The sequence below is a fragment of the Hylaeus anthracinus genome, unplaced genomic scaffold, assembly GCF_026225885.1.
Source record: "Hylaeus anthracinus isolate JK02 unplaced genomic scaffold, UHH_iyHylAnth1.0_haploid 11989, whole genome shotgun sequence".
Classification (NCBI taxonomy): Eukaryota; Metazoa; Arthropoda; class Insecta; order Hymenoptera; family Colletidae; genus Hylaeus; species Hylaeus anthracinus.
This window is the reverse complement of record NW_026534337.1, coordinates 13,953,133-13,979,666: the sequence shown is the minus strand read 5'-3', so window position 1 is coordinate 13,979,666 and position 26,534 is coordinate 13,953,133. Positions and strand designations below refer to the sequence as shown.

The following is a 26,534-nucleotide window of genomic DNA, read 5'->3' as shown; positions in this document are numbered from 1 at the left end:
CCCTGGAAGATGAATACAGAGCGACGGGTATCTATTTTAATCTCTCTGAGAGAGCAATATAGATAGTAATAAATTTATTTTAATCTCTCTGGGAGAGTTGTCCGCGCCTAACGAAACTGATATTCATTTATTAATACGGTATCGAGAAAAAGTAAAATTGTCTTCTTTAATGAACTGTTTTTTGAAGCTACGTTCGTACGATATACTTGTCGCAGACTTGAAAATTTAGGAATACCCTGAACGACTCACAGTCATCCCTAAAATTCCAATTACCTCCCGGAACACTGACTTTCGAGAAGCTCTATGCAACTATTGAAACGACGAAGGGATGTGGTATGAGATATCGGATACGTAATTGTACGACCATGTAATAATAACGTATTTTATAAATTTATTCACATGATTTAAATAAATCAAGTATACAGTTAAGTTTTACGACGCATGCGCGACGCGTGTCGGTGCTCGCGGTATCGCAAGCGCATGCACACTTCTTCTTCGTTTCTGTATTTAATTATTTTTTTTTTTTTCATTTTAGTCTCACTCTTAATTACCATTTTCTCTCGTCTCATTCCATCCGCGATGAATAATATCTTACACGAGGCGACGTTTGATATACATATTTACATATCGTACAGTGTTAACTCGGGGACATATAAAATTACAAAAAGTCGTCTACCTATTCGAGAATTCAAAATCGAAGCTAAAACTCTCTACGCGACGGGAACGTGTCGCCCGTGATCGACGCGCTCCTCCTCTTCTCGTTCATACATAGAATTTGTACAATTGTACATACGTACAGATACGCTGACGCGCGTACAGCTTGCGGGCTCTATTTACATATTGCGTTCTGTATATAATAAATATGTACACACGTGGAAACGAATCGGGCACCGGGACACAATTCTTCTTCTTTTTTTTTCTTTTTTTTTTTTATTTTTATTTTTATTTTTATTTTTATTTCCATTTCGACCATATTCCGTGCAAAGGAGTACAGTGCTTTAAAAACAGCTATCCGACCGCGACAAAACGGTATCATCGGTTTCGATCGTTCCTCAACGCTCAACGGTGAAACGACAGAGCAACTAGACCCGTGTGCTTACTCCGAGCTTTTTAAAATCAGTCGATCGTTGTCGACGCTGGTCGAAGGACTCGCGAGAGATGAAATGTCGTTCGGTTTTATAAGAAGCGTCTAAATAATAAAAAAGAAATAAATACCAGATTCCATTAATACTAAAGTTAACACTACAGTTACTCAATTCGACCCGCGTACCTCGAGGACTTCTTTTTAAAAATGCTGGATTGCAACGTTACTGGAATAGGAAACTAGACACTAGATACTCTACTCCCTACGAATCGGCCATGAACCGAAGCATCGGTAGTTTTAGTGTTAAAAAGAAGCGAGTCCATCTTTTCCCCTTTAACGATCTCCTAAACAAATTCTGTTACGTACTAAAAGATCAACCATCTAGCTGTAAAGAAAACGGAGCCGACGTCTTCGTTAATTTCTACGAATATACCTCCGTAACCCCTTGTACAAAACACCCTATGTATTCGTCCTATAATTGAACGCGAAACCTAAACAAAAATTCCGAATACAATCTCGAGTAATTACAGCGCGATCTTCGCGGCTCCCGTCCCGTCAACTCGGTACAATCGAGCATCCGTTTCGCGTACTTCGCGAAGAAACCAATTGAAAAACCGCGGTTAATCCGCAACAATCCCACTCGTCCTCGACGAACCGCGCGCGCTTTCGTGGTTGAAATATAGTTATTCGCGGTGAAACGGCTGTTTTAAAGCACTGCGGCGGCGTGTTTATGCTTTATTGCACGCTGAAAAGTCGTCGAGCGAAGTGGGAAAGGGAGCACACAGACAAGTCCCGGTCGGAACTAGGTTCTCGCGAGACGCCATTCAGAAAATTTCGCGTCGCACCGGTTTTGCGCTCGCGCAATCTGTTCCTAAGGAGCGAGGAGGCTCTGATATCGAGGGTGGATGGGTAGTGGAAGAAGGATGAGAGACAACAAAAGAAACGAAGGGTGGTGGGAACGACGAGGCCGAGCGAGAAAGCAAAAGGTTGGGGGAGGAAGGGAAGGAAAAAGGGAAAACGCCGTAGGAGTGGAAAAGTGGACAATCACGCTTTTACCGATGAAACAAAGCAAGTAGCGAACGCATTTTCGCGAGGAGAAAAAGGATTGCAAACAAATATTTCCTAAAGTAGTCCGTAGTTACTCGGCTAATCGCGTGTTCTGTCGCGAAACTAACGTTCCTCCGAAAGGCCGTGACTACGCGAAAGCTCGATAATCACTGGGAGCCAGAACAGACTTAATTTGCACCGTGCTCGGTTCTGACACGCGTGCCGAATAAGAGCGCGCTAATTACCAAGAACTATTCAATTGATGGAATCGCACAGACTTTTTCTTTGTGAGAATCGAGAGCGCGTATGCTACACAAGGCTCGCAGAAACCTTCCCGGATGCTACAACGGGTTGTAGCGATATACCTCTCTATAGGAATTTTCGGAAATTTAACCCGTTCATCGTCCAGCTTCTCGGGGTTGTATACAATGGCACGATGCTGTGACCCGTATGCCGATCACGAACTGTGAACGTGTTAAACCTCGATCCCGTTACTCGGTTTTCGAATTTCTACGCAAAAGTGGATTTAGTTTTTTAATGTCAAAGTGACGTTATTTAAAATAAAATGATAGCTTCACAAATACGTGACTTGTGGAAGGTACAATGGATAAGTATCGATAATTACATCAAAGATAGAGAATGTACATAACGGGTATATCGGTTGAAAATCATGAGGGTTTACACGGTAATCAATTAACTGTTAAAATACGTTTAAATGAGAGCAAAGGACTTGCCTTAATTGTAAAATATATTCGATAGGGATGCATGCCATGTGGGCGCCACCACCATGACCTCAAAGCAGTTTTCAATAGCATTTCGGAATTATATTTTCTTGAACCCCGTGGAGCTCTTGCGAACCGTGAATAAAAATCTGTGCGATTTTATCAATGAATCATCTTGCTGGCAAATATTTCACTCGATATTGTTTGCATCGAGGGACGTTCGCACCAGGCGTACCAAGTTTGTGAAATGTACGAATAAGATATACATAACTATACGAGTTCGAAGCACCTTGTACGATCACCGTTTTCCCAAAAACATATGGAAATGAATGTATAAATCACTTAATTCGTCGTTTAAATAAATAATGCACCATCAGAAATCATCATTGGCCCTCAATGGCGACTAAAAATCAACGGAGTAACGGTAAGAGGAGCTATTTATATTGAAAACATTGATTTAACATGTAAAAATAATAAAAAAAAAAAATATGTTCAAACGAACAAGGTTACGTATAATATATGATCGTCTAATTTTTTTTTATTATTTTCAATTGCTGAACTCCCGATATATTCCCCGCATATTGGGATCGAAACGATGCATCAATTAACATTAACACGTCCATGAATTCTATGGATCGTCAAATAAAAGGTAACAAAAGTAAAAATCTGACGTTTGATGCAAGTAATCCCGGAAGACTCGAAAAGCTGACACAGCAAACTTTACTTTAGATGCACCTAAACCGACTCTGGCTTTAGAGTTTCTAGTCGATCTAGGTTCATCAAACATCTAGCCGCGTCTAAGCCAGGGTTTGCTGGATCAGCCATACCGAAGAGTCTATCAGCATTATCCGAACGAAACCTTTTTATTTTTGCAACCATTTCACTCGGTTTACCAAACCACGGATTCCTCTATTAACTAATTTTAGTGTTAATTCGTGTACACGTGGATCTTTTTACAAGACATCCGTAGACATAAAGTGTTTTTAATAAATAAGTCCTCCTCTCGGCATTACTCTCCTACATTCACAAATAACGAAATACTTTACATGATAGAAGAAAGTAAAGCCTCGGTTCAGCTGTTGTCGAAGTAGAGCGTCTGGAACACTTGAAAGGTGTCCAACCCCTGAAGCATCGAGGCGCTTTCATTAAATTCTTGTAAATATATTTCAATTATTGGATCATAAAAGTGAATATCCGATGACTCTTGACGCATATTCAGTGACACATAAAAGTGGATTACTTTGCATCTGCGAGGGTATATTTGCACCGATCCTAATATTGGTTGTCCAGAGATACAAAACTATCTTTCGACCGTTAATTTCCCACTTTAAATTACATAATCCTCCGAAAAAGCCAGATTTCCCCTAATCATTTCCAAGTCACGCTACAAACACACCCTATGGATGCAAAGTGACCACTTTCCAATCTGTCTCGAGCATTAAGGAGTTCCTCGGTCGTCAACAAAATTGAGTTAAATTTAATATCTAATTTGTACTGGACAGAAATTTGTCACGCGTCGAGGGACCAATACGCGAAGGAGTTTGGTTCCGTCTGGCTTCTTTCGTCAAGTCCCAACTGGATACGCCAATCACGTCTATCGTAAGTTTGTTACGTCTCGAGTGCCTAATGGACGCATCAAACGCTCGGTGCAAACTACCTAGCTAACTCCGAATCCCTAGGTTGCACGTCGATGCTCGATAGACGACAGAATTTAAATCGAAAATATATCTTTCGTTTATCAACCATCGAAGGTTATCCTAGCCGTGGAACGAAACACGTGGAAATATCTGTTTCTGCGAGTATGCGAATCCTTCTTCTTGTCGGCGCGAACATAAAAAGCCAGAAGCGTCTTCCTTCTGGGCAGAGTTGAGCGTTACTCGATTTACCTCGAGTACATCTTTATCTAGATCGTCTGGATTTTTTATGGAACCAAGTAGCGTATCAACATTAAAGAAAAATCGATCGAACAAATATTCAAAGACCACCTTTAGATATCAAGCACGAACTGTTCGCTATTTGAGCTAAACGAACGAAATGCACGATACCATTGAAATTTGTGCTTTTTAATCAATTTCCGAGCGTGTTTTTATTCATGCTGATAACTGAAAAATCTTGTTTGTATCGTTGACACATTTATGAAAAACAAACGGTTTTTTTTGGAATATTTGAATCAGAGTCGGATGTTATACCTTTGCAAAACGTTATCGTATCGCTCGGTTAAAATTGCGAACGGACCAGATAAAATTACAATTGCACCGACATATTTTTCGTGTAAACTTTTGAGCTTATTTCCAATTCATTTCGCTACTGAATAATTGGCCAGCAGTCTGGACTTTGTGTCTCCGTTTTGCGTATCGAATAACTGTTCGAATAACTTGTTATTCGTTCGATATAAAACCGATTCGGTTGCGTTTCTATCGAACAAATAACGGATCGGAAATTGTTTGTTTTTCAAGGATTAATCCAACATTGTGTATCTACGGGGTTGATACACGAATTAACGAGTTATTTAAAAACGAACAATTTTTTAGCCAGACGTTATATCCTCTGCACTCTACAATATTGCTTTTTCGTATTGGATTGATTCGTAAGTAACTTGTGCCGTTGGTAACAAATAATTATGCTTTTAAAAGGTAGCAATTTCCAATTTGTTTGCTAAACGAGAACGTACACGTACATACGCGTTTAGCAGGGAAGGGGACGAAAGAAAGGTCCGCGAATAGACTCGTCGATAGACGAGCAGATTCTCGTGGTTGACGATCTAGAGTAAAAATGCGCCCAACTCCGTCCGTGAAACGCGAGTCGAATATAATTCGCGTCGTCGGAGCTAGACGAGATAGGCCTGGCCGGAAGATGGTGGCGGTGGCGGTGGCGGGGGTTGTTGCTGTCTCCAGGCGGTTCTCTCCAAGGTGGAATAATCCGAGTCGATGGACGAGTATATGTGCTCGGACAGCGGTCTTCTGTGATCCTCGCTGCTGCCGCTGCTCACCGTCGTGTTGGTGGCGATGAGATTGCTACCTGGTACGGTAACCGCATCTCGGTAGGCGTGATTGACGGTCAGCCTGGGCTGCGGTGACGAAGGTGGTGGTTGTTGTTGCGGCATGGAGACCGTGCCGCAGGAATAGGCGGGAGGCGCGTGTTGCAGCATCAACGCGGTCGTTGGCGACGAGTCTTTGAAGAAGGTACGCTGTCGTTCCTGGGCCCGCAGCGTCGACATGCTCGTTTTCTCGCTACCAACCCCGTCCAACGTGTACGTGTTGATGTTCCGCTTGTAGACCAACGGGGACGATTTCCTCTCCATGGATATGTCGCCCATGTTTCCAGACGGTATGGCGAATCTGAGGCGTTCCCAGAACCTCTTCTCGCCCCACGTGAGAATCGCCGCCGCCGTTCTCAGGTACGGCCGTAGCTCGGGGTCCCTTTCCACCTCGGGACACGCGTGGCCAGCCTGCACGACGATCAACTGGGCCGCCCTGCCGCGCAACGCTTCGTGAAGAGCCGCGCGAAACTCGAAACGCGACCACTCCGTTTGAAGGAAGTTACGGGTAAGGACGATCAGCACGCGTCGAGACGCGTCGACCGCTTCCAGGACGACCGGCGCCGGGGCGGAGGCGCGGAGCACGCAAGATAGATCGCGATGATGTAAGCAGAGTCTGACGCCGGCGGTGCCGTGCTCGAGCTCGACGGCCAGCGAGTGGAGCACAAAGTCCTCGTCATTGGGACTATAGCAGACGTAACAATCGTAGAGACGCTCGCGATCGGCGTCGCAACACGCGGCCATCGGCGCCGCGGATGGCATCGCCGCCGTCCCGGCCGATTTCCCTGGTTTCGCGCGCAGAAATCGCAATCCGTACTTGGAGTAAGCCCAGGCGCTCACGGGCTCGCGGAATATGAACGCTAAGACGATGATCACCAAAAGAACGAGCACCGCGGACAAAGTAGCAGCTACCAGAGGCAAATAATCGGATACCATGATGCTCTCGATCACTCCGCCCTGAGAAAAGTAATCGGAGCAGACCGTCTCGTTAACGTTCAATCGGCGCCTATACGCCGGCCTGGCGTCGCCACCGTAATAACACCAAACGTCGCTCGCGTCTACCACCTTGTGCGCGTTGTCCGATACCCACGAGGACAACTCCTGCAAGAATTTGCAACGACAGGACCACGGGTTGCTGCCCAGGGACAGCTCGACGAGACGCGCGTTCAGGGTAACCTGCCAGACGGGGAAGGTCACCAACCGGTTACCGCTTAGTCTCAATATCTCGAGGGATCTTAACGGGAGAAACGTCAGGTTGCCGATAAACCCGATCAGATTGTTCTGTAGATAAAGTTCGCGCAGATGGGAGAGTCGCTCGAACTCGAAACCCTTCAGCTCGCGTATCCGATTGTCCTCGAGATGAAGGATTTGGAGGTTGTTCAGACCGTTGAACGTTCGGTTCTGTATAGACTCGATCCCGCTGCCGTTTACGTACAGTACGCGCATGTTCTTCCGTCCTATGAAGACGTGATTCTGCAGCTCGCGTAACACGTTACCGTCCAGGTAAACCTCGGTCGCGTCCATCGGTATACGACGTGGTATCTCCCCGACACCGAGACCGGAGCAATCCACCGCGTTCGTGTTCCACGTCCGATCGTTGTAGCACTTGCAGCCGGCCGGGCAAGTCATCTCACAGTCACACGCGTCGAAATCACAGCAATGGCAGAGAGCGAAACAATGGGCCTCGTAGCGGCATAGGAATTGCTCCGATCGGGCCGTGGACGCCGACACGATGGCGACCCCACGTGGCCCGGAAGTGCGGCACATGACGTTGTCCAGATCCATGATCCTCGGATATTCTCTCGTGGACGTTTGATTGTTGATCGCCGGCAGCCAATCCATCGAGCAATTGCAGTTGAACGGATTGCCGCCGATGTAGAACTCTGGCAGTGGTTTGTCCTCGGGAACTTTGGTCAGTAGCAACGACGTCAGCTCCATCGTCTCGATCATGTTCGCGTACATGTCGACCCTGGTGAGGTTCACCTTGTCGGCGAAGGTGTTCGATCGCACCACGCTGATGTAATTGTTGTTTATGAAGAGCAACTCGACGCTGTCGGGGACGGACAACGGCGATAACTCTGTGATGCGATTGTGACTGGCGTCCAAGGTCTTCACCTTCGAGTCGCGGATCTCGTAATAGTTTCCCAAGCTCTCGATGTAGTTCCCGTGTATGTCCAACCATTTCAGGTTCCCCGGTATGAAGGCGTAGTCGAACCACTCGATGTGGTTCTCGGATAGATTCAACAATAATAAACTGGCGATGCTGGTGAACACTCCGTTGATATCGGACAGAAAGTTACCGTCTAAGCGTATTGCTTCGAGACGTTCGTTTCTCTCGAACGCGTGTCTCTCGACGTGTTGCACCTTGTTCCTGGCGAGATTCAGGATCTGCAGGTTCGGTAGGTCCCAGAGCATACCGCGGGAGAGATTCCCGATGTCGTTTCCGATGAGCCGCAGCCCCGTCAGCTGATGGAGATTCCGGAACGAGCCGTTGTGGAAATCGCTGATCCGGTTCTCGCCGAGGTCGAGGGTTTTCAAGAAGGCGAGGTCGCGCAACGCGTCCGGTACGGACGTAAGCTCGTTACCGCTCAGATCCAGTTCCTTCAAATCGGAGCAGTTGCGAAACGCCAACGGGTCGATGCTCGCGATAGCGTTGCCGGACAACGTGAGCCGATTCAGTACGAACAGACCGTTGAAAAGTTGCGCTCCCACGGTGTGAAGCTTGTTGTCGGACAGCTCGAGGGTGTGCAGATTGTAGAGCGGGAGAAAGGCGTTGCTCTCGATCCGATCTATCGTGTTGTTTCGAAGATCGAGGATCTGAAGGAAGAAGAGATCCTTGAAGGTGCGGGCGTCGATGTGCGTCAACGCGTTGTACGAGAGATCGAGAACGATCAAACGAATAAGCCCGAGGAAGGTCGTCTCGTCCACGCGATCGCTGCCCAGTCGATTACCGGCGAGATTTAGGACCAGCAGCTGCTCCAGACGAGTGAATATGCCCTTGGGCAGCTCGCGTAGCCCGTTGTACGCCAGGTGTATCTCTCGAAGGTCTCTCGTGCTGGCGAACAACCCCTCGGGCAACGCGTCCAGGGAATTGTAACTCACGTTGAAGGTGCGCAGCACCGTCAGCCCGGTGAGCGCATCGCCGGCAATTTCGACGAGCGCGTTTCGTTGCAGGTGCAATTCTTGGAGCTGTCGCAAGCCGACCAACGGGCTGTTATCGGACAATCGCTCGAGCTCGTTCAGCGACAGATCCAATACTCGTATGTCCGCGCGACACGGTTCGACGTTTCCGTCGCCGGGGACGTCCCGTCGATACAGCCCGATATCGTTGGCGTCGCGCAAATGATTCCCCGTCAGATTCAACGTTTGAAGATTGTCCAGTCCGCAGAGCAAACCCACGGGAAGCGCGTGCAGGTTACTTTCGACGATCTCGAGGGTGTGCAGTTCGCGCAGACCAAGCAACGAGTTCGGGGCGAATTCGATCACACGGCTGGCACCCCATACACCGTTGAACGTTTGCACGGTGAGTTTCTTGAGCTCCAGAAGCGGTTGGAACGATCCCTCCGGTATACGGAGCACTTTGCAACCGTGCACGTGGAGCTCGTGCAAACTGGTCAACCGTTGCCAGCTTTGAGCGTTGAAGCTGCTCTCGAAGTGATGGACGTCGCTGCATTTAATCCGCAACTTGAGAGCACCGTCCAGCGATGACACGAGGCTGGTGATCGCGACAGGATCCAACACGCGCAGGGTGCAGTCCGCGGAACGCGTATCGTTGCCACCCTCGGACAACCACTTGCAAGAGGCCCCGGCTGACTCCGAGAGTATCGTGGACGCCAGGCATAGGAACGCCGCGTTTATCAGCGTCATGAAAATATACTTAGCTGTCATCTTGCCTCGTCGAACCTCACACCCGGCGCTAACCACGGCTTTTCCGCCTGGGATTCTATCACTTTCGAAAATACGGCCAAACTATTTCTCACCCTCGCTCCTCACCCCTTTCTCACGTACACACTCGCGCAGCGATGACACACGCACGCACATACACACGCGAGCGAGTGCGAGCGCGCGCGCGCTCATGCACCTCCTATCACGTAAGTACGGACCGGCCCATTTCTCTTGCCCTTTATTCCTAGTTGGCTGGTGGCGAGCCACCCTGCCCTAAGTTCCTCCACTCTTTCTCACTCGCGATACTCTCCGATTGCTTTCTCCGCGATTCCGTTCTTCGAATCACCCCCTTTTTTTTTTCTCGTCCTCGTTACGTCTGCTTAGTACATCCCTACGGCACGCTTACGTTACGAAGCAGGCACACAGTCGCGGCAAGTAGTACGAGCACGCTTTAACGAACCGACGGCAATGAAAACAGTCTGCGTAAACCCGTATACGCGAAGCGACCGTGCACCACCGTACACACTCGCCTCACATCAAGCACTAGCACTGATCCAGCAGACCGCTGACCGCGCATCATCGGCATTCCCGACCGTTCCTTTCCGATTCCTATTTCCAACGGCAGAGACCGCCACTTTATTCGAATATATAGCGCTTCGAGTTGACTGCGTCACGGGACCCTAGAGGGGAAGCAAAAAGGGAAGCTGCCGTTTCGTGCTACCTTCGCCAGATGACTCGTCGGTAAAGCGACCTGGCCACTGGCGCATTATCCTACAGGCAAAGATGGTATACGTCCAGGAGCGACCGGGGATGCGAAACTTATTATTCGAATAATGGATGCGGAGTGAAAACACCCTGTAGCGATTTATTCCGAGGGCTCGTTCTGTTAAACGGTTCTCGAGATATGCTTCTATTCGTTCTGCGAGAAATATATTCAGTGTACTGTATTTTGATTTGATTTTACAGTTTATACTGCACTCCGTTAGAATTTCATTTTATAATTCAAATTGTACTTTTTATTTTCAAAAACACCGAATCGAAAAATAGTGTCGTTTGCTCGTTGCTCTTGTACGTGTATAATACACAAAGAATAAGGAGCTGTATTATATTGATTATTAGCATGATTCTTTGGTCTCGAGGTGGTCTGATCAGAAATGTATCACCAGAACAATTCTTTCTACCCTATTTTTAAGAGTTAACAAATAAACCAAAAACGCCGTGTCCAAATCTTTGAAGATTGCGTTTATATAACTTTTCGAAAAAACTTGCAAGAAAGAAAACGGGTTGCAAGGCCTCTGGTGGCCTGTACGAGAAGATCCCCTACAAACACTCTACAAAGAATCGGCACAAACACAAGCAGAATGTCAGGTATATTATATGCAACGTAAGTCCATATGTCCTTTGGTATGTGCACCGGTTTCGCTATGCTCTTTGGCTATTGGTGCACTTTTCCCAGCCTCGATCGCGACGATAATGCACGCCAGGTCGTTAACACGTACTCTGGTCCAAGTAAACTTCAACATGTCAAATATTGTAGGAACTGTTTTCATTTTTCATACTATCAACTATTTATTCTACCACAGGTACCACCCCGTCAAGGATACGACGAATGTTTATGTAAATTCATTTTGTTCTTTACGATACAAGTTCGGTCAATCGAAAATTTAACATTGTAGGAATGAAGAATTTGAATCGGTGTCTCTTGTGCTTTTTTTTTATATTAATATCAATGTCCATTCCAAGCCTCCTTTAGGCAAATATGTCCCTTTATTCGATATAAAGTATACTTTTCAGTATAGCATATTTTATACACTTCAAATAGATGATCACTCTAATAGTACTATAACCTACATTAGAAAAATGAATTTGTTACAGATGACCTCGAGCTCGTGTCTACATTCTCGAGTTATGAGTGTTTAGAAAGGAATTAATTATTTTCGATACTTTAACGTTTAGCATAGTCAAGAGATTCTGTAAAACGTTTTGTTGGAGTTGCAAACCGCTTCTTTTCAGATTATTCTTTATTTTTTAACGCCAGCATTAAAAAAAGTCGCCTTATTCGGTGCAATCTATACTTTGGTCCGAGTATCCACAGGTCAAATAATTATTGGAGAAAGTAACTAGTTCTGACATCAACCAAGATCTCGTCTGCTGGAAGCATGTATCTTGGTTGGTACTGCAGTTAGTGACATTCTGCTAAAAGAGCAAGACTCATTTCAGCTAGATATACTAGACATTGTATTTTGATAATATAGACTCTTGTATTATAGAATTATAGTATTTGCTACTAGAAGAAGGAAAAAACAACATTTCGACCAATTGTGTTATCGGACCTTAAGTAAAACAAAATCAAGAAATAATCGATATAATACAAAATACTTGAGGGGAAAAAAAAGATATTTACAAACATTATCACTTCGAATGTAAATGATATTCAAATACGAAAGCATGATAACAAAAAATGAAAAACAATCGATGTAATGTTCTACTCTTGATCTATTTATTCAGATGGCGAGGTATCTCGGAACTCCGTTATAAAATCAGTAACTTTACAAATTTTTATAATAAAATTTAAAATACCAAGAGCTTTTATGTTTCCCTTTGATATTTCTACAACGTTTTCAGACCTTTACACATCACATGTATGCCATCTGGAGAGTACGTTTAAAATGTAAAGTTACGTAGCGTCGCTAGTGTCCTTAAACAGTTGCAATTGGTGGAGACCGATGCTAGCGACCAGTTCAACTTCAGCAGAAGCTTACGTTGCACGTATCTGTAACTCGTTTGCGGCGAGGAATTTGTTCATCGAAGCTAAATTCTTTAAAAAGTATACGTTGTTCACGAAACTGTTTGCATTCTGATAGCGAAAATGAGGATAGTGTATATAACCTGCATTCTATTGGCTACAACAGTCTGCAGCATTGCGAGTGACAATGGTAAGTGTAAATCTTTCTTGTATTTGCTTTCGCATACTTATTACTACAACATCTCGCGTTTAACAACGTTGAAACATATGAACTCTAGAAACGGCAGATATCATCGGATATTGTACGAACTTTCGATACTCGTACAAATCTACTGTATGTACGTATGACGAGGGAAAGGATACGAAAGAACGTTGTCGTACATTTTTTTAATTTACGCAGTAGACGCGTTCACTCGTGTCGCGTTACACAAGACAACCCGTTATGTTTTTCGACGTTTCGAGAAATACCACGTATACCTGTAATTATTTAATTTATCGTTCCATTATGATGGGTTGTTTAGTCTTTTCGATTAGTCATGTCGACCTTCGGTGCTTTTGTATACAGATTTACTATTATTGATTCTTATATGCTTACGTGTATACTACGAAATTTTACAAATTACCAGACACGTAAAACTTATGTTACCTTATAAAGGTTACGTTCGTACATTAAATGTATATATCGGTTTATTAAATATTTCTTGGTTTACGAGATTTTGTTAAGTATTTTAAATAGAATCGAATTTTTTAATTTAAGCTATAAATTAAATGTTTCCAACTAATAATTACATTGATTGTGTAACAATTGTTTAGTGTTATCGGTATAATAAAAGTAAAATGTTTACTTCAATTCTTTATATCAATGATAAGTAGAGAAAAATAAATCATGCATCGTTCAATTGCATTATTTTTCATCTGATAAATGTTACAGAAATAACTCTTCCCAAAGATTCCCAAAGATTAATGGATTGACAATGTATGAAATATTAATTCTTTATACAGTGGAAACACCGCCTGGCGAGAGTAAACCTGTCTCTTATCATATGACAGAGGATGCAACCACTGCTGTTCCTCCTGTGAAACCTGCAATTCCTGCTAATGAATCTGCAAAATCTTCTACTGTTCCAAATACTAATACTTCTACTAATGGTACTGGCAGTACCACCATTAAACCTACCGATATCCCTACTACTGCAACTACTGTTAGTAAAGCCAACAACAGTACTACTGCTACCACTAATGCTACTACCACTTCTCAACCAACTACATTACCATCAACAAAAACACCCGACAAACCTACGACTATTAGTACAGTTACACCTACTACGACTGCAAGCAATGTACCAACAAGTACATCATCACTAGGCACAACTGCACTTCCTGTATCAACAAAAGGTGTCCCACCTTCACCCTATAAGGAACGACATTTCGATGGGCTCAGTTTCTTAGGTAGGCATTCCATATTTAAGATCTATGTTATTACTAATCGAGATCATATTACTTTACATTCACATGCATCCATTTGCTTTCTTAAATAGATATTACTTTGAATTACATTCAAGTAGTACTATACTTACAAGTACAGTATTTTCTTATAGCTACATCGTGTACTTTTAACTTTTTTTTAGGTGGCATCATATTAGCTATATGTTTGATGGCAATTGCAGCATTTTCATGGAAATTTTATAGAACGTTAAATGAACGAGAGTACCGTACGCTATGATGTCGCAGAAGTCATCAACGCGAAAATTCCTTTTTCGACAAGTAAATGCAGTCATTTGAACTGAAAACTATAAATTTTACTATAACAATATTGCGTATTTTTATAACGCACTTAAGTGTCGCGTGGTTTAAGTGCTCTTAGTAATGTGATGTGCAAAATGCGAGTTTCGTTTCTTTGTACCTAATTACAAAGACAGGTTACATTACAATGTTGTCTCTCCACATATTCGCACGCGCATTGTGATAACGAATGCAATTGCGAGAAAGAGAAAAGTAATGCGAAGGAGATAGATAGAAAGCAAAAGTTGAGAACTAAGGGCTTGAGAGAGAAAGGGGAGAGAAACCGAACGTTACCATACGCATGCGCAACTCGTGCACGAAAGTCGACGACCAATCAAATACACATTCCATTAAAAAGATCAATTCTGCAAGATAATAATCTATATACTATTTTCCGTTCAAGTGAGGATCATTTTTTAAGGCACATTTTTCATTTTTTTCTTATCTTCTACTCATTTTCTATCGTATGTATGATAAAAACAACGGTTAAATTAATATAAGAATATTAAAATGTACACAGATATAAAGGTTCCTATGTGTATATTTCATAGTAAAGGTGGATATAAGGGAAACTTAATTGATAGATAATAAACTAAAAAATGGTTAATCAAAAAGCGACTCATGTGGAATAAACAGGGATATAGTTTTGGTGAAATCGAAATTGTATGCATTTAATTTGAAGCTGTCTTCGTCGCGAAGATGATATTTGGTTATACATTTTCGGCGATAACAACGATGCTTCGTTTCATTCCAAGAAAGCGAATGACGTTCGTATGTGTAAAGTGTAGATGCCCCCATGAATGATCTTACCCTATAATACCGTTGTTGCAAAACCTTCATACGATTTAACAAGGGGATGAAACTTTTCAATTTCGACCTTTGTACCTGTTGGAAAACGTAGTTGTGTAACAATTGACAAACATTGAAACAGACGTTGAGTATAAAAAGAACAACTTATGTATGCCGTTCAACGTTTCACGTAGCAATCGTAATCGAATAACGTGTATTTTTATTTCCTTTTGTTTGTTTGTTTTTGTTTTTAAATAATAAGTTCGAAAGGAATAGAAATTAATTTTCAATTTTGTTTACGTTAAACGTTTTGTCCTGTTCAAAAAAATAAAATAATTACCAATGCAATTATAGATGCACTGTGACTACGGCCAATGATAACACTGGCTCCTAGAATTCCCTCGGTTGTTTTCAACACAGTCATAATACGTTCAATATCGTCTGGTAATGAGCTCAAGTATTTACGCGCGGAATGATAGTTTTCCCACAGGAGTTTTCCTATAATGCGCATTAAACATTCACTCGAAAATTGTACAGAAACGCGACGAAGCTTATTGGCTTTCAGTGGAACGTGCGATACCTAAACAAATAACTTTGGAAACATATTAAAAGCGAGAGACAGGATTTACTATTATTAAAACTAAATATATGCAAAGCAGCCTAAAATAATACAACATATTTACGTTCAATGTAATGTTTTAACAAGCTATGTAAAATAATTGCTTATATGAATTATACAATAATTAATACTATGCAATGGAAAAATATAACAAATTAAGTTGTACAATACTACAAATTGTTTGATAATCCCTACCAAACTCGTCCCACCGATCTGCTCTAATGGCATCTACCATTCTCGACACTCTTTCATCTTTGTTGATAACATTCTTGGCCATGTTTATCATTTCACGCGATATCAGACGTTCCATCATTAAAATACCGTCCGGATGTGTACGCCAACGTGACATCATGTTCATAATGGTAAAACTTTCTTTGTGCCACCCTGCGTTATGGGATTTTGGGGATTCGGCATCGGGATCAACGCATTCGATAACGATCAGTTCAACTTCTAACGAATTCCAATCGCAAGCATCGATGTCAAAGGATCGTGCATCGAAAGCGAATATCTTCTCTTCGACGCCGACAATGGAAGCCAAAGCATCAACGATACGGTGGTCGTGCGATTCTACCGCTAGTTTCTCTGCCAAGTGACACGCCAGCGTTTTCTCTAGAATGTTTCCAGTTTGCATATTCGTGATTGCTTCGAGAAATGTGTAGAATGCAACGACCAGGGCGGAGCTACTACCAAGACCGCGTTTCACCGGCACGCTGGAGACGATTACGATTTCGAATCCGGGAACACGCGCTGTTAACAATATCAATCGCACTTATTCTAGTCGGCTGGACGTCTGTTCGATCATTTTTCTCGCGTTCAGGCATATATTGGGTTGTCCGGAAAGTTCATGTCGATTTTTGGTAGGTGGTACAGGTCTGAATATATCGCGAAGTGGTTGAAAACAAATAACATATATACATCCCTTAAAAGGTGGAAAGGTTATGGAACAAAATGGCACCTATGTAATTCAATAAATATATATTAAAATTCAAACATGTTTTTGAATGTTACTTAAAAATTGGCACGAACTTTCTGGACAACCTAATGCATTGTTGGGCAAAATTAAATATTCCAGTCGTCCCCAAAATTGAAGAGTTTTCAGGCAATAAAAACAGGACGCGTTCTAACCTAGAAATGTCGAACGAGATAACTGGTTTTCGTACAAACTGTTTTTCTTTTACCAATTTACAAGATGCATTCTAACCTAGAAATGGGAAAAAAATGGAGAGGACTGGTTTTTCTAGTAAAAGCCATCGACAAGCGTTTATCTGTTACTCGTTAAATAAGAGTCAGAATTTAAATGGAATCAAACGTATCGCGATAAATATTCAGAAAAATGTATATTTATTAGTTAGCGCGAGCAATGTAGCGATTAACTTTCAGGTAACCAGTGCTCTACGAAAGAAGTAAATGGCAAGGGTTAAACGCGTTTAAAGCTGTATCGCTTGCGACAGACTAGCGACAGATCCAGATATTATTTGAGAAATATTTTGTCCATCTTTGTTCGTGCATCATAACGCAAGTATGTTTATCAATGTGTTTTGCTCAACATGCTATTAGGTTTCGAAGCATGATCCTGTGTGAACAGATAACTACTTATCAAGAATCGAGGGGGGAAATATAAGCTTGAACATGATGCAATAATTGCGTGCTAGTTGAATAATATATAATTCATATTAGCGTTTTTCGTGAATTTGAATAGAGTCGTGGAATGATCCGCCAAACCACGCCTTTTATAGAGGTTGGAACATTTAAGACAGGCCATTTGAATAGCGAACTAATTTACTGGTAGTTGGAGAAAAACAGGCCTCAAAGTAATCTTTAAAATAACAATACCTGTAATAGCTGCTTTCCAATTTTTTGTTGTTATAACTTTCTATTTATATAACTGCAATGTCATCATAATATCGCTGTAACATTGCTTGAATTTAGATTCCTATAACCAGTCTCGAGTGTCTCAACCTCAACCTGTATGCAATGTTTTTGTGCATTTTTTTTCCTTATCGTGGCAGGCGAAGTCGACTGATTTATACCGGGTGTGCAAAACACGGTTGTACCAAACTCAAGTAGCACGCAGTATTTATTAGAAGAAATAGAAAGTTTAATAAGCCTGAGGTTCAACATCATTCGTTTCGTTGGCGGTGTTGGATAACGAACGTTTGGCAGAGTAGTGTTTTTATTGATTGCCCACTTTATGCAGAATATTGGAACTTTCAGAGTGCTGGAGCGGGGAATGTGTTTGAACAGGTGATCCAGTAATTGTTTTCAGTTGTATATATAGAGTTCTCACGTACCGGTGATCAAACAACCGCATTCCTCGCTGAAAGCCATCGACCAATGTTTTATTTGTCGTTCCGAAGTAAGCATAATAATACACGCGCGCGTCATTTGTATGCGTTTTTCACGACCGTTATCAATGATAATTAAGCGATCCCAGATGTATGAAACGGTAGTGTAAGTGTGGCGTGATGTACGTACACTCGCTTCACTATAAATTTTCGTTTGCGTCGTTCAGTAATAATTCTCAGTATTCATACCTAAACGTATTTTGAAACGTACGCGAGACTACACAGACGAAATACACACACAGAGGACGGAGCAACAATTAAAATAATTGTTTGCTAATGGCATGCATGACAGTCTCGTAAGAAGTAGAATTATTAGTAGAGTCGTTATCATGGAGAAAAGTAATAATCGATTTTTTGAGTTGAAGTGGCACGTTCAGTATGGTCTCCCTATTGCTATTTACAAACTGTAGTATAAATATAAATAGAATACTTTAGCGATAAGGGTCAAATTTTTCATCTGGCTCGTTTCAAGGTGAAGAGTGATGCAACGTTTTCTGATGTATCGACGAAAGATAAATATACGTAATGACGTGTATCGAGAAAATTGCTTCACACTAAAAGCACACTGTTTACAGGATATGGGGGATTCCCAGAATGTAAATACGTAGGTATTTAATTTAGTAGTTTATTTTCACGTATTTTTCATTTACGAAACAACACGTTCATTCATTTCAACTGGATCATTTCGTTATGTCGCATAGTTTAAAACGTGAACGGTCCAGTGGATGCCGAATAGAATGAAATGGAAATTATTACCACTACTTTCTAATTGATTTTCATGTAAAAATTTCATGATTATCGAATACGGCAAGTTTGGTACGAAGAAATTTGCACACTCGAAAGATTTATAAATTTTTGCAGATTTTTATATCAATTTTGCCCAGCTCTGGTGAACTGTTCGAGAAATGCATAAGAGAGAGAGAGAGAGAGAGAGAGAGATGATTGAAGAATGATACCTCGCTTCGCTTTGAAACATTGTATCGTCGCCTTCAAGTACCGTATCCACGACGCATCTTCCGTGGATACCTGGAGATTTTCAGGGTTCAAATAAAACCTGAACGACTTTTCGCCGGCAATTTCGTCCGTGAGCGTTTTAACGTGGCACCATTTGCTACCGTTGCTGCGTTTACCAACTATCAACGTGACAAGTTGAATGGCCTGTTTTATTTCAATTGAAGATAAACGTGCACGTCGTTGTTACGGTTCTGTTGCTTTTTCTACGACACGCCGCGCCACCGTGGAAAGCGCGTGTTCCGGCGATCACGGAAGCGGGGCCAGTTATTCGAAGCGAAACACGACGAAACAAATGAATTTTCACGTACCATAGACAACGATTTACTTCCCGCGAGGCCTGCGCTCTTTCCAGTCAGTGATATATGTCCAGGTGCGAACACGGCGCACGTGGGAAACTTGCCGTAGTAATTGAAAAATTCTTTTTCAGCCAGGGACCTCAAGTCCTCCACGCTGGGACTTTTCGGAAACTGACCAGAGAATTCATCGTGCAGATACGGTTTCACCGAGTTATAATAATCTTTGAGAAACTGCAACGGACGAGATTTTCTTTAATTTCTTTTTTAACGACCACAGTCGTTGCTCAAACGTCTCCGGGCATCTAAGGTTATTATCAAAGGTGTTTCGCGTGGGTTATGAATTTTTTTGATTAATTATTGGCGATTCTTCTTTTTCCAATAAAATTATGAATGTTTAGGTTTACTTTTATCGGAATGTTTTAGAGAATGTTGCTCATTTTAGTCGCTTATTTGTCGAACTATTGGGTCGTCCAGAAAGTTCGTGCCAAGTTTTAAGAAAGATGCATAGGTATATTTGAATTTTTATATATATTTATTGAATTACATAGGTACCATTTTTTTTCACAACCTTTCCACCTTTCAAGGGATGGATACATGTTATTCGTTTTCAAGCATTTCGATATATTTAAACCTACACCACCAACAAAAAATCGGCATGGACTTTCTGGACAACCCAATACATCTATCGATAGATTGTTGGGAAACTATTTTTAGGTCTGGGTTAATTTCCACTGATATATTCGACCCCTGAAGAAGCTGGCTGCAATGCTGACGTAACGTCAGAGAATTGCTATTAACTTCTTAAAGGGACACTCTGATATATCAGTTCAGATCTAACCTATCTACCAGGTGCCAAAATATCTAGGCAAGATCTTGTCTGTAACAATAATTATATAATTATATAAAAATCAGGTTCAGATCTGTGTTAAGTCTGCACCGATATATCGATATTCCTTTCTACTGCAATGCTGGTGAAACGTACAAGTATCTTAGGAAAAGGCTTCTACCCAGAAGCCTCAATTAGTATCAACCATCGAGAATCTATTCTTGGAGGCCATTATAAGCAGAACCAAACCTACGTGATTCGATCATCGGCTGGAAACACCAGATCTGACAGAAAGTCCTATTCACTCCGGCGACTCTATAATCGTCCTCTAGGTTTACGTAAAATTTAGAAACTGTCCCAAGACTTTTGAGCGAATCAACGAGTCGTAACGTTTACATAATCCGTTCACCGCGACTTTTACGGCAATTTGTTGGGCGAACAATGCGACTTCTCACAGTGTAACGCGCCGGTAAAGTGGCGCATTGTGGAAACGGAAGTTTTATTCCGATTTTTCTATCTCGAACAATGGGAGCTCTTACTTTATTGTTCGATAAATTGCCTAGCGTCGAGATGCCGCACTCTGCGCCAATGTTACGGGATTTAGTTTTCATACTGGAACAACGTCATTCGAACGGGATCGCGATGCTCGAGCCGATGTATTTTTCATCTGACATTTCCGTGGCATCGACTGGAAAAGAGGAAATGGAAAAATGCGAATTTCTGCTGTTTCTATTTTCGTTTCTTTCGCATGCGCGCCTCTCGTCGAGTGGAGTATTTCTGCGGTATTAAATTGTCAAGGGCAAACCTAATTATACAGGCCGTTCCAGAATTAACGTAAGAACCGGAAATGGGAGGGGAGGGTAGCTGAGACGATTCTGAACTACAATTTCCTTTGCCAAAATATCGGATGATGCTTCGTTTTTGAATTATTAACGAAAAACCATCGACCAATCACAGCGCGCGAGTTACCTCTCGCGGCTGAGCGCGCACTACTCGGGCGCTGTGATTGGTCGACGGTTTTTCGTTAATAATTCAAAAACCAAGCACCATGTGACATTTTTCCAAAGGAAATCGTGGTTCAGAATCGTCTCAACTACCCTCCGTTTCCGGTTCTTACATTAATTCTGGAACACCCTGTATATCGGAATTATTAAAAACAATTGTTTACGTACATACAGTAGAATCACCGTTACGTGAACACCTGCTACCCGTGAACTTTCTAAGATGTAAACGATCTATGATCGTTCTGTTACATAAACTATTTACGAATAACACAGTCGACACTTTGGATTCAGCGTGGACAAACTCGAACACTCTCCTAAAGATCTAATCTCCGTGACCTCTGTCTGTAAAAATCGTGTCGCTTCGATTTAGCGATCAACTTTTTATGCCGTACAGATTTATCGTGACGCGTCTACGAAGTTCCCGCAACGACCAAATGCATACATAAGCAAAATAAGGAGATAAGAGAAGGAAAATGGAACAATTTTAACGCTCGCCAATATTCAACATTTAAAAACGTTGCACATTCCATAATAGTTGCTTCATTAGAATGTCCCGGTTTCATACGTTTCGTATGCAACGATCAAATTCGTATTCAGTTTTTGTGTCTGTATATCTAGAGTACCTACACTTAACGCGTTCAACATTAACGTATACAAATTTCAAGCGTACTTAATTAGTCAATCATGTTAATTAAATTTTGCTCTATTTCGAACCCAGTGTACAAATTAAACTCCACTCCAGACATGAGAATGATAACAAACGGCATGTAACGTTAAATAAAATAACAGAGAAATAAATTGATTTCGCGTATTGAGAACGTTTTGGAATAATTGATTTTCACGAGCGTCAGTTTTCGTGAATAAATGCTTCAGTTTCTTTCGGTATATTGCATCAGCCTTGAGACGAATGGCGGAGGTTGTGCATAAACCGTATCAACAAGAAAACGTTAAACAATATTCTTTATTGCGACTTACGGGGCACGCGAGAGTCACAAGTATAATCGCAAGAAAATGAGCATATTATTAACCTCTACGGAGATTGTGCCTCGCACGACAGTGTTCTCTTAGTTTCAAAGTTGCTATAAATACTATAATCTGCGAATAAGCAGCATAATCATCGGATTGACAGCTTTTAAATCGAACGAAAGAATTCGTTCTTGAAGAGGTTAACAAGGCGTTTTCTTTTTGAATTCTTATTCAATTGCTTCTATAATCGTCTACTGTTACTATTTACGAATTATCTAATAATTGTTATTCAACAGTAATTTATCATTCAAATTCATCTAAATCTAACGCGTTCGAGAAATGATAAGAAAGACCAGAGACAGAAATAATGGGCGTATCGCTAACTCCTGATAATATTTCAGAACTATTCGTTTATTCGAACAGTGCGTGGCAAACTTGTTCGGATAACCGAAGCTTCGCAGCGTTAATATTCGAACGCTAATTGCCGGTGTGTAGGAAATGAAAAGGAAAAAAAAAACCGATTCGATATCCTTTTACCAAGCCACTGTTACGTTGCTGGACGATACTATAACGAAAATTGCTGGGATATCGACACGGAAAAACAGTACGCTGCATGTGGTTATCCGTGGAGCGCGATAATGGGTACGTCACGAACGTTCGCGTAATTATCACACCATAGAACTTTAAGCTTCCTGGAGATACGAGAATTACGCAAACTGCATTGAAATTAATCGAACAGAATATATTAACTGTGCTTATGCCAAACTTTAATACTCGTATTGTGCATATGTATAATTAGAGGAGATTCGTTTCGTAGATCTATAAACACATAGTAATAATTTTGCAGCCTTAAACGGGATATTATCCTATTTTACGTTCTGACCGAATAGGTCATACTTTCCTGCGTATTTTGAGTATTACTAACCAGGACTAGAGAAATACAAGTATAACGAAACTCGATTACTCGAATGTTCTAATAAAGATAAGAAGAAGAAGAAGAAGAAGAAGAAGAAGAATATTTGAATAAAAAAATGTTCGTCTGATGATGCTCGAACACGTCAATATTGTAACGAAGATACTCGTGTAATAATACTCGAATAATGAAATGTCACAACAATAATATTCAAACACTGAAACATTCTGATAACTATATTCAAAGGTTCAAGTATTCCAATAATAATATTCGAATGTTCGAACGTTGGAATTACTTGAGTAGTCGTATACGTTCTAACAGTGTTCTAATATGTTCTAATAACTGTGTTTCAATTACAGTAGTACGATGAATTCCGCCTATCTAAATCGTCGAATACTCTAATTTTCGAATGTACGAATGGTCCCAGACCTAACCAGGACCTACAGCCTCAAGCCAAGATCCAGTAAGATTCGATTCAGCTGGGAATCCAGGAGCGAATCCCAGGGATCGCTTTCGGGCGCGCGTGGCCCGCTTCGGCGAAAAAAAAAAAGTAGGCGCAGACGTGAGTTTAACTCTCAACAGAAGGGCGGAGTCCCTGCCCTTCGTCAATAAGAGCACGCTCCCTCGTGTCCCTTTATTTCGTCTTTCCTATCCTCTCCTTGGACGTAGCGTCGTCTCATGCCACCCTTCATCCTCATCTGCGTTCATCTCTCATGCTCACTTCCCAATCTTCCCCTTCCTCCCCTGTATAATCAGTCACCATCCTTTTCCTCGCTCTCTCTCTCTCTCTCTCCCTTTTGCTACGTTTTCATTTCTTCTCCCGCTAAATCACGTTCATCCCTCCTCTCCCCCCCCCCCCCCCATTTTTTTCACCCGCGACTCGTCTTACTTTCCTCCGCCAGTGTCTTTCCTTCTCTTACCCCTCAATTTCATCCCCTCTGTGCCTGCTTCGTCGATCCGTCGTTTCCCTTCCGAGTCGGATCTACTACGAAACTAACGAACCTTCAACTTCGGCACCCAAGAGGTCCTTGTTTCTTTCAGGCTTGAATTCGAGTACTATGCGAAAGCGTAGAAAAAAAGTTTTTTTTTTTTTATCGTTGTCGACGGTGTAAACGACCTGGTAGTTTTCGTTGGAATCTTAATCGTCGATACTTAAATGGTTGATGTCTTAATGGAAGTATAGAGAGTTAATTGGTTATTGCTCGAGAGACTAAAAAACTAAAACGTACAAGGATTATTGAGAAGATTGGTCTTTTATGCGCCACGTCTAACGAATTACGATGAATTAATACGGCGAGGTGTCTGAATTACTGAAAAATTTCCTCGACTTATTAGCTGCAGGTCCCCGGGGTTGGACCTGCCACTGTTTCCCCTAGGTTTGCCACGGCCACCCACCTTCTTTCATCGAAACACACCCGCTGTGTCCTTTGCTCGTGGAACACGGGGATCGGAAATGACGTAGCGTAATTGAAAAATCACAAATCCCGGGCAAAATTCCCGAACAAGTACTCATTGAATACATTTTGCAATTGATAGATCTCTGTAAGGGATTAGAGTAGAACCTCGATTATTACATGAGAGCCTCGTTCGTCGCCTAATGACGACAATTGGAGAGGATGGTCGCTGTGCGATAAGTAAAGTTGGAGCGAGTAGTGGGGATATGATGTGCAGAGCCATCGCTCATTAGCTTGGTTAACTTGATTATTGCAGGAAATCAGGCCTGAGGACTCCCGCGATAATTGAACTTACAGCGTATTTGCAACTTTTCCCTCGACAACTTTTCTACTATTATTTATCCTTTTTTTTTCATACTCTATGCGCGCCAACTACTTTTAAGGAATTTTAATCTTCCTACCGCGCGAACTTAAATCAATTTATGTGTATGTATTATGTGTATGTATTATATGTCTAAAGAAAAAAGTAGACATCAGAAAAAGAATTTGCGAAGCTAAGTTCACCCCCCGAAAATGCATCTAGGCATGGTACGCGAGTGCTTTATCAAGCAATAATATCAACCACGTTACACTTTTGTGAACTATAAAAATCCTAAAACCACCCTTGAATCACCGATTCGAGTACCTTAATCCCAGTTGGACTAGCGCCTAGGGATGTTAGGGAATATCCAAAGTAAATCTTGATAAACGCATCATCGATTCTCTACGATAGATTACCTCGATTATTACACGGGAGCCACGTTCGTTGCCTAGTGTCGATAGTTGAAGGGGGTGGTCACTATGCAATAAGTAAGTTTGAAGCTAATAATGGGGATATGCAGGATATGCAGCCATCCATTAGATTGGTTAACTCGATTATCGCAGAAATCGAGGGCGATAAGTGAACTTCCACAATATTTCTAAATTTTCCCTCTACAATTTTTGTTTTATTATCATTTTTTACATAGCTCAGAACTATCAAGGTGGACACGTGACTCGCGTCGTTTTAAAGTTACTTCAGGTTAACGTACGTGCAGTTTTTCGTGACAAATATCAAAATAGGAAGGTCGTTGCATCGATAAATTAATTTATCCTTCCCTCCTCGAATTTCAAAGATACAGATGGAGCGTTGGTAGTTCAAGTACCAAAGTTTCGCTTCACGACCTACAAATTTGTTTGCGTTTAAACGTGAATACTAGAAGGATGCCACTATACAAGAAAAACGTGAACACTTCCGTAAAGAGAATTTATACAAAAAAAAAAAAAAAGTGTGCAATAGGTATACTCCATGACCTACAGATTCGATCTATAAATCAGTTAAAATTTCCTGACGTTCGAATGCGAGCACTAAGAGGGTGGACACTACGAAAAGCAGCCGATAAACATTTCCTCGCAACAGAACGTTCAAATCTCAATTCCGCCCCGAAAAAAAGGGTCGCGGTACGGTAGGCAAGCGCCTTACCAACCGCCTTCCTTAGTCCGTCCGCTCTTCCAGTTGGAAAGTCACTCGGAACCGCCATGGAACACCTCGGCTAGGTACGAAAGCCCCGAAACGATAAAGGCCGCGATTCGAGCATCCCAAAATCCCGATCATCGCGCGAAGCCTAATCGATCGGTCGATCCTGCACCTAGGAATACTTCCTCGGGAGTCTCGCGACGCGGCTCGAATATGCGCCCAAGGTGAATCCTGATGAACGTATCATCGATCGGTGGTTGCTGAACCACCCGCTGTGCTCGGTCCACGGCACGCGTGTACGCGCAAAGAGACGGTCTACTGGCTGCGAGCCGCGCCGCCTCGCGCTACTGTTGCTCCTCCGGGCGAAGATTCCGTGTGTACATCGTCGATCGGTCGTCCGAGCACGGGGGAAACGGTTTCGGGTGCGCGGCTGCGATTTCGTCTTCGACGAGCTCCGGGGGGATCGAGTGGCTGCTGGAGAAGCTGCGATCGGGAGGATAGAAGAGGACGGAGTCGAACGACGGGAGAGGCGGAGGGCCGACTTTTATCGATTGTCGCGGTGAGACGAGA

General features: G+C 42.4%; 2 protein-coding genes, 1 long non-coding RNA gene and 1 pseudogene across 3 annotated transcripts; 1 reads left to right on the top strand and 3 right to left on the bottom strand.

Annotated features, from left to right (window-relative positions):
• Positions 1 to 368: 368 nt before the first annotated feature.
• LOC128887762 (toll-like receptor 7) lies at positions 369 to 10,561 on the bottom strand. Its single transcript, XM_054144043.1, has one exon. It carries the CDS (start codon positions 9,776 to 9,778, stop codon positions 5,681 to 5,683), a length of 4,098 nt encoding a protein of 1,365 aa, XP_054000018.1. The 5' UTR covers positions 9,779 to 10,561; the 3' UTR covers positions 369 to 5,680.
• Positions 10,562 to 12,484: 1,923 nt separating this feature from the next.
• LOC128887766 (integumentary mucin C.1-like) lies at positions 12,485 to 15,888 on the top strand. Its single transcript, XM_054144057.1, has 3 exons — positions 12,485 to 12,711; positions 13,524 to 13,970; positions 14,150 to 15,888. Exons 1-3 carry the CDS (start codon positions 12,645 to 12,647, stop codon positions 14,242 to 14,244), a joined length of 609 nt encoding a protein of 202 aa, XP_054000032.1. The 5' UTR covers positions 12,485 to 12,644; the 3' UTR covers positions 14,245 to 15,888.
• LOC128887721 (galactokinase-like) lies at positions 15,304 to 19,668 on the bottom strand (annotated as a pseudogene).
• A 3,764-nt stretch (positions 19,669 to 23,432) lies between these two features.
• On the bottom strand, positions 23,433 to 26,402 carry LOC128887767 (uncharacterized). The gene is made up of 2 exons (XR_008460096.1): positions 25,971 to 26,402; positions 23,433 to 25,672 (listed from the first exon to the last, which is right to left on the bottom strand). It is a non-coding gene; the product is annotated as an uncharacterized LOC128887767 (long non-coding RNA).
• Positions 26,403 to 26,534: the final 132 nt, after the last annotated feature.

What these genes read in the sequence shown, in the direction of transcription:
- LOC128887762 (XM_054144043.1), bottom strand. Translation starts at nt 9,778, where the DNA reads ATGACAGCTAAGTATATTTTCATGACGCTGATAAACGCGGCGTTCCTA.
- LOC128887766 (XM_054144057.1), top strand. Translation starts at nt 12,645, where the DNA reads ATGAGGATAGTGTATATAACCTGCATTCTATTGGCTACAACAGTCTGC. An exon ending in CAGCATTGCGAGTGACAATG is followed by an intron (nt 12,712 to 13,523) that starts GTAAGTGTAAAT and finishes TTCTTTATACAG; the next exon opens with TGGAAACACCGCCTGGCGAG. An exon ending in CGATGGGCTCAGTTTCTTAG is followed by an intron (nt 13,971 to 14,149) that starts GTAGGCATTCCA and finishes ACTTTTTTTTAG; the next exon opens with GTGGCATCATATTAGCTATA.